Source organism: Trachymyrmex septentrionalis, unplaced genomic scaffold (genome assembly GCF_001594115.1).
Source record: "Trachymyrmex septentrionalis isolate Tsep2-gDNA-1 unplaced genomic scaffold, Tsep1.0 scaffold127, whole genome shotgun sequence".
Lineage (NCBI taxonomy): Eukaryota > Metazoa > Arthropoda > Insecta > Hymenoptera > Formicidae > Trachymyrmex > Trachymyrmex septentrionalis.
In genome coordinates, this window is record NW_017304406.1 from 1,127,809 (window position 1) to 1,136,125 (window position 8,317).

Here is an 8,317-nt window from a genome sequence, read left to right on the forward strand (position 1 = left end):
ACGCACACACGTACACGTACAGAGAAACTGTTTCCATGTGCGCATAGGGTGCACACGAGCGCGCTGAGAATAAGAGGGAAGGGGTAGAGAAGGGACCGAAGGTGGCGCGAACGGGAAGAAGCAGTCATTGAAGGGTGGGGGACAGGGGGCCCGGAGCACCGGGATGCGAAGGAGCGAGAGAAGGACAGCAGCGAGGAAGAGTTCACGGAAAGAGGAGAGGGAGCTGCGCGGGACCAACGGGGACGGCGCGGAGAGAACAGAAGAGTAAGGAGGAAGGCAGAAGTGGGGAGGGAGGGGGGGGAGGGAGAGTAGAATTCTGACGGAGCGGTGGGGGATGAGTCGTCGAGTAGTGTGTTCCCACGGTTCGAGCCTCAGCACAGCCGTTCAGTATGCGGGTCAAGGAAAGGTTACCCTCCACTGTGTGCGTGCGCGCGCGCGCTCGCGCTCGCCTCCTCAGTTCTCGCGGTGCCCCATACTATCGCACGTATCCGCGCACGTATACGTCACTATACAGTATACAGTCGCTCTCTCGCTGTGACTCTATCGTAGACGGAAAGAGATAGTAGGAGAATAAAGGTACGGACGGAAGGGCAAGGGAGACAGGTAGAAAAAGATGAACGAAGAGCCGAGGAAAAAGCTGAAGACCAGGCGGCAGAGGGGAAACTGCAGCCGTGGACACGTCGCATGACTATACCATTAAGTCCTATGTACAAAGTAAAAAAGAGGGAGAGAGAGAGAGAGAGAGAGAGAGAGAGAGAGAAACTGCCACAATCTGAGAAGAAGAATAAGAGAGAAAAGGAAAGAAGAACGTGAGGAAGGATGTGGAAAGAGAGAATACGGTGGTGGTAAAAGAGACGAGATGAGAAGACAAAACGGGATGAAAGAGGTTGGAAAGCTAGTCGAACTGTATCGCGCGGATTATTCACGATCGTTTGTTATCGCGAATAGACGAAGGTGAAAGATGCACCTAAGGTACGTGTATTCCCTCAAAGAACATCGACGAGTGGTATCCCCACGTGATCGCGCATTCTACTTTGTGGCTAGACCACAACAGAATCGCGACTATGCCATAATTACCACCGGGGGATAGGTCATGCGCCGACGAGGGCGAAGGGGAGCAGAAGGAAGAAGAGGAGGTGGAGAAGGATTGGAGCTCTGCTCTTCGGTCAGCTATGGAAATCCCGCGCGCGTATCAGACTCGGTTAAATGTCTCTCTGGAAAAGATGAGAGAGTGGACGACTTCTCTCTCTCTCTCTCTCTCTCTCTCTCTCTCTCTCTCTCGTTTCTTGTCTTCCTCCTCCGCCTCTCTTTGCGACTCTTGTACCATCAGATGCGAGGATACCGCGCCATACGTTCGAGACGAGTGCGTTCTTTGACCTTTGCCTGTTATTATGCGGCTATTTAAACGGTATCGAACCGGAATGATATCACCAAGTGTAAAGAAAATCGAGAGATTCAATTTTTGTCAGGAAAAATATCGAATTCATGTGCGTGCATGTACCATGTACTTATATCGTTTGAAGTTTGTCCATAAAATTTAAAACACAAATTTCAATCACATCTAATTTTATATTAATTTTAATTCGAACGAAATGAAATGTGAAAATACGACAGGTATCGGTCGTAACACTCTATCGTTTCCTGTTTGGGTTTTCTTTCTTTCTTTTTTTTTTAATGTTTAAACGAAATCGTCCGATGCTCTCACCCTCAAAAGACGAGAGATCGTAATGTCGATGCATCGTCATCAGTATTTAGGCATCACACGCACGCACAACCGCACGCGGGTCCCAAAATTTCAATGGGGCGTCCAACGGCCGTGATTCTTCCACGTATCACGAGCGATATCCCACGAGTCCGGTGAGACCCGTCACTTCGAAATGATCGTTATCATCCTTTCCAAGTATACGTGAATATACGCTGTACGACTGAAAACGAGTGTATCGTAATTCCATTCCCGCAATCTGCGTAATCATCTACGATCGGGGCGTGTAAAAGCGGCGTGCGTCAGCCATTGTCGCGTGCACGTAGAGTATAATCAAGGTTAACATCGATCAAATTCCGTTACATTCATGTATTACGATATTTTTATTTCATTAGGTATTCGAACGTCGAATGGTTTAAAGGTTATATAAAAAAAATCTATCTCGTAATGAAAATGGCGTGTGCACGTAATGTGCAAGCGCACTGCAGTTGACGTACGTTGCGTGTCGTGTCATCGTAGTGATTGCATCGTATTAAAATGGTGCACGAAATAATACGCAATGAAGAAACGACATCTCTCTCTATATATGATAGACTCACATCGCAAAGGAATTTTTTACACGTTGCATAACTTATTGTACTTGTTACACTTTTTACAAGTCGCGTAGTGCATTTACAGATGTGCATATAATATGATAAAATTATAAATTTCTTAAATCATTGAAACAATTGAATATTTAATGATCGTTGATTTTTTTTTTTAAAAGGTCGAACAGTCTAAAATTTCGTTTCGCGAATTTGAAATCAAGTTATTCTCGAATTGAAACCGTCGGAATTGTGTATACGTTCTCGGGAACGTTAGAGACACGCGTAGTTTGCGTAGTGCGTTCACTGCGAGAAACTCTCGATATTCATCGCCGGAGAACTTACGACGATGTATATTTCGTAGTGCGGGAAAATCTGCGCCATTCCTCCTTTCACAATCGTGCAACTTTGAGCCTCGCGACGGCACCAATTCTAACGGGGACGGCGTTCGAAACGACTCGAGAAATATGACGAAGGAAACGAGAGAAGCGAAAAATCCAAAATTGTTTAAACATATTTTAAATGTCACAAAGTCGTGAGAAAGAGATTACGATTGAATGAAATTATCGTTGTATAGGAAAGCCAATTCCAAATTGATTGAAAAATCATAAATTGATAACTACTAACACAAGATTGAATCATTCCACATGCATAGTCGGTCTCGTATGTATTATATATTTTTTTCAATTCATTATAAAACAATACATATATATATATACAATATATATATATATAAAGATAGTAAAATTATTAAGTGAATTTTATTGAAAAATCACACGAGAACGAAGCGACCATGAATAAGATTCAAACTACGAACTCTGCTGCAGCTAACGAAACAATTAACCCCGGTCGTAGAGTAATTAGATGATTGGGTTAACTTTAAACCCCGAGTTAACGCGACCAGTCTGAGATTCGAGCCGAGCGTGACGAGATATCTTGAAATATATGACATTCGCGAGTAAGATTCGCAAGTCATTATTATATATTATTAATTATTTAACTACGACATAAAAAATAAAAACAAAATAGGTTTCTCGGTTGAACATTAATTGTAAACATTAAACGCGAAAAAAGAGACTCTCGAAATTATCTCTATACAATTTTGTGAATTCATTGGAAGGATCTATGTTAAAGATGAAACATATCTTAAAATACTATCATACAATCTGTGGAAATATTCTTATGGAATATCCTTACGTTTACTGAAGGAGACTTTTGCTGAAGAGGGAAGTTGGGATTGAAATTACACGAACGACTTTGAGAAAGCGCAGAAATATTCGGAATTCGAATATTCCGGAACGTTGCCAAACGGCGGATTAAATCGGAAAATTCAACGCAGCACGTCGAATGGCGAGTCAAGAAAGAAAAAGAGAAAGAAAACGAAGAGGGGAAGCTAGCAAGTGGGAAAGAGAAGAGGAGAGAAGCGATGTGGAATCTGGGAAGGAAGAAAGAACGATTGGCACCCCGGGAAACTACCTCGTTAGAACGGAAAGCAATCGGGGGAGCTTCAAATTCCACTTCGTCCTCCTTTCTCGCTGCATGTGCGCACACTCGTAAAAGCATTACGAAGATATGCGTATGATAAAATATCCACAACGGGTGCGCACTTATAATGCCAGCGCGAATGCATCTTTAAGTTAGCAGTAACGTTACATTACAACAGTACGCAAATGGAATTACTAAAATTCTTAACGTCGAATTATTCACAAAACAGAATTCACGTTTGCATTTTTAAACTTTATTCCTTCCCCTCAAACTTGTGCGACATTAAAAAAAAAAAAATTGAAATAAATCACCCGTCCTATTCCAGTTAAGAGTTCTAACGAGGAGTCCTGCAAGGGAATGAAACGATTCCAGGATACTTTGTGTAGGAGTTACTAGAATCGTGACGTGGCGTCCACGAGCTGCTGGCTGGCGTATATTTTCGAAATCGCGCCGAACGATAATTTACGATAGGTATGCGCGTAATTATTATCGCGCGCGTACATGCATACGCCACGGCGGCGGTGCATACAGAGGAGTGGATGCACCGTGTCGGGGCCCAGGAATTTAGTTGCCGGTTGTATGGGGCGGCGCAATGTACACATATACACATGACACACATGCAAACAACGTGCACACTACCAGCGAGCGTGTAGGTATTAGGCGAAAGCCGCGTATGTATGTGTATATATATATATATATGTATATATACTCACAAGCATTCGTTGGGTCGACTGCAGTGTCCGTGCAGCTCGTCGCATCCGGGCAGGCAGCGGGCTGAAATGAGTAAGAAAAAATCCAAGAGGTTAAGGCAACTCTCGGCGAGAGGTCGATCGCGTCCCTCACGACTGCACGAGCGAGCGGTGAATACGGTGTACATACGGTACGATACGTCTGATGGCATGCATACACGCGTACGGTAGTTCGTCCTTCTTTGTACGTTTCAGGACGTAAAATACTTTTCTGCTGTAAATTGTTTCAGCGGAATTAATTGTGACGCAGTGATGACGATTTCACGCCACCCTTTGGCGCCATTTTGAGTCGCCGGCGTATCCGGCTTCTCACCCAACGTTTTTTTTCTTCCATTGGCTAAGATACGTAAATTGGCTTGATACCGTTATGTCGCTTAATGCCTGGCGATTCGATTGAAAATAAATTCTTTACGATATATTTATCTTTATGAAAGTTACAAGAGCGATCGAATTGAATTGGGGAATGCCACAGCAAAGTATGTCGTTTCTCGTAATGTGGCACAGAAGGATCGAAGAGTCACAAGAACCGAGTAGTCCAATTAATCCCCTTTCATTATGTGAAGATTGTGCATTATTTTATTTGTGCTTCTAGCTTTACTTTTATGTTTGTACTTTTATTCTGACACGTTTTTCACAGTTCGATAAACTTTACTGCTCCTCAGTATGTAAGAATTACAATTGAAAACGCTAATACAGGAAATGGGAATGATTAACAGGTGGTGGTACCGCGTGAAAGACGCGTATTCCCATTTCCTTATCGGACAAGTAAACCGCAAACAAATGACTCGGTCGAATTTGAGGGGGAGACGCGTAACGGCACCCCGGATGCGGGTCGTTTAAAAGGTGAGGAGAGTGACACGCGCATCACGTGCGGTAGCGTTCGCTTCTCGTAACCAATCGACGTACCGTTTCTGTAACCAATCGACTAATTTCCTTGCCGTATACGTAACTAGAAAGCTCGATGGCTACCGGCCAACTATAAAGGGAGCACCTCTTCCCCTTCTTCATATAGTGTTCGCGAACTAGACGTCCTCGCGTCGAACGATTTCATTACCCTCGTGCGATCTATCGCTGGCAGCTCGCGCCGCGTGCAAGTATACGCGAGGAATCGATAGTCGCCCGTTTGGATTCCTTCCTCGTCACCTTGTTAAGGTAACCCAGGGAGACAACACAGCGCGATAATCGACCAAGATTTCGCGTGTCAATACAGGCAGAAAAGATCGATAATACTGAGCCCAGAATTTGTACGTATATATACTAATATATATATGATTAGACCAGCGTCATCGATCATATTACCGTTATTACCACATAGGATTTAATTAAATTTCACCATTCTGGCTTATTCGAAGCGTTCGATAAAAGTAATGATTTTGCCAACAACGGCGTCGAAATCAGGTTAAAAATCGAAAGGAAAAATCTGCCGGTACGCTCCCGATACCGGTGAATGAAGGGGTTGAGGGCGGCAGTTCGACTATTCCGACACGGTTCGACGAGGCAGGGCCGACCGGCGAGCAGGGCCAGCAGCAGCACGAGGGCCGCGTGACCTTGGCACCGAGCGCAACGGCCCGACTCTCTTATTCGCCATGGCCGGTTGGACGGACGGACGGACGGACGGAAGGACGGACGGACGGACTTCGGCACGGCACAGCACGGCGCAGCGCGGTATGGCATGGCACACAGGCTGAGCGCTAAGGAGTATGGTATTTATAGAGCGGAGAACGAGAGATACGACCCCCCTCGGCCCCTCCATCGAAGCCGCCGCCGCCGCCGCCGCGGTATCGTCTCTTCTTCTCGTACCCTCTCCGGCCGGTGTATCGTCGACGAACGACCGAATCGCAGAGATTCCACTGCGACCCTACTCCCTACCTCTACTATTTCCTTCTTCTCTTTATCCTCCTCCTCCTCCTCCTCCTCCCCCTTCTCAAGTGTACCACCTTTTCGCCGTACCGTTGCCGAAAGAAAAGGGAAGAAGGGTCCTTTTCTTCCTGGCGGTGAAGAAGGTGCGACGGAGAAGCCAGTGACTAAACAAATCTCGTAAGCCGCGACAAATCTTGCCCTTCGAGGATTATTTACGACCGATTTGCGGCCATGCGATTTTTCGAGATAAAACCTTGCGAGGTGGGCTATAAATTCGCCGCATGTTCTTCTCTCGCGCAACACACTTGGTCCTCCAAGCCGACCGAAGTGTTCTAAGAAGCTGAGAAGAAGACGTTCGAAGATTCTCCCGCGATTTCAGTCGGTGCGATATTTTAACAATCGTATTTAATCGTATTTCTCAAATTAACCGTTGTATAGAGAATCTTAACAGAATATCGATAAGTCCTCGCATATCGACACAATAAACATCTAATAAAATTATGTGTAATTATATTATATTTGTGTATAACACAACGAATTGTGATTTATATTCCGTAGAACTTTATAGAACGCTGCGAAACGATTGAAACTGGTTATTAGGTCAAACTGGTAACAATGAAACGAAATAATAATAATAATTATTATTATTCGTTCTCTCATTTAATATAACTTTATTATCAATTGAAGTTATTAATTAGTCAATGTTAGCTAATTAGTTTTCATTTTCATATCAAGTTGACCTAATTAATTAATTAATTAATTAGTATTCGTTTATTATGTTTTGTTGTATATTAGCTGTTACTTCATATCATATATTTTAAATGCTAATTGAAATTGTATTTTGGGAATTGCAAACGGTGATCAGCAATTCAGGGCTTGTTCGTTTAAATTTTTTGGGATTTCGTACTCTCTCCTCTCTCTCCTCTCTTCCTTCAAAATACTCAAACACATGATATATATGAACCAATTTTAGATATACACAAGATAAACAATTAATCATCCGTATGGACAATAAAGTTTGAAAAAATTATTATACGTGAACGAATAAAATATATTGGATATCATAGTGAGATATGTTGAATAGACAGGACAGGTAATATATAATACACTTATTTAAGTGTCATTCTCAATGAATCTGACTTTTGCACACCGATTCTTTTTAAACGCCTGATCTCTAAGCAGAGGGTATGAAAAAAAGAAAGAAAGAAAAACGCACGCTACACAGCCAGTGTTACATCCCAAATTCCCCCAATTTCGCAACGTATTTATTGATTTCCTGATCCACCTGGTCACCGATTTCCCTTCGAAATGGTCATCAGATTCAGCGATCCCTTTGGTAGCAGCGGTATTGTCAATCCATTTCTCCCCTCAAAAATCTCTTTTTTTCCTCTCTAACAAGAACGAACGATTGTCACCATTTCTTGCTTATACCTGCCACCGCATTGTAACAAATACCTGCTAAATGTAGCCCACGCGAATAGTTAGAAGTCAGATGAAAGAACACCGCCACATCTTTCTATAGTATACAAAATATAAGCAGGATTTAAAATTTTTCGTTGACTCGTGAAGTCACTTATAAGAGGATTGTAAGAATTAGTTCTTTTGACGACCGGAAATCACATCTATTGTGGCCAAGTTTTTCGGCAAAAACCGATAACAATTTTGGGCTGAGTGGCATATCTCCTGAAAGGTAGCCATTATTACTGTCCGCTTTTTATTTAACGATGATGTTGTTAAAGTCTAAGTCGCCTCAAGCTAAATCTATACCGCAATTGATAGGTACAATCCGGTTTCACAGTCAGGTAGACTGAAAGATAAAAGGTAACATCGGAGGTACATTTGGAAAAGTTGTTCACCGAGAGGTGAACAAAAAACTGCTGTGGGGACTAAGAGGGGAGGGAGGAAAAAAGGGGGGGGGGGGGAGGGGGAGGGGGGGG

The 8,317-nt window shown here is 43.3% G+C and overlaps 1 protein-coding gene across 1 annotated transcript in view; it reads right to left on the reverse strand.

The window, feature by feature from the left end:
- Positions 1-8,317, reverse strand: part of LOC108756486 (neurogenic locus protein delta-like) — a 43,633-nt gene that overhangs the window by 3,840 nt on the left and 31,476 nt on the right. Inside the window, exon 5 of the mRNA XM_018500345.1 lies at positions 4,485-4,545. Within this exon, the coding sequence (XP_018355847.1) occupies positions 4,485-4,545 (61 nt within the window). The remainder of the gene's footprint in view (positions 1-4,484; positions 4,546-8,317) is intronic.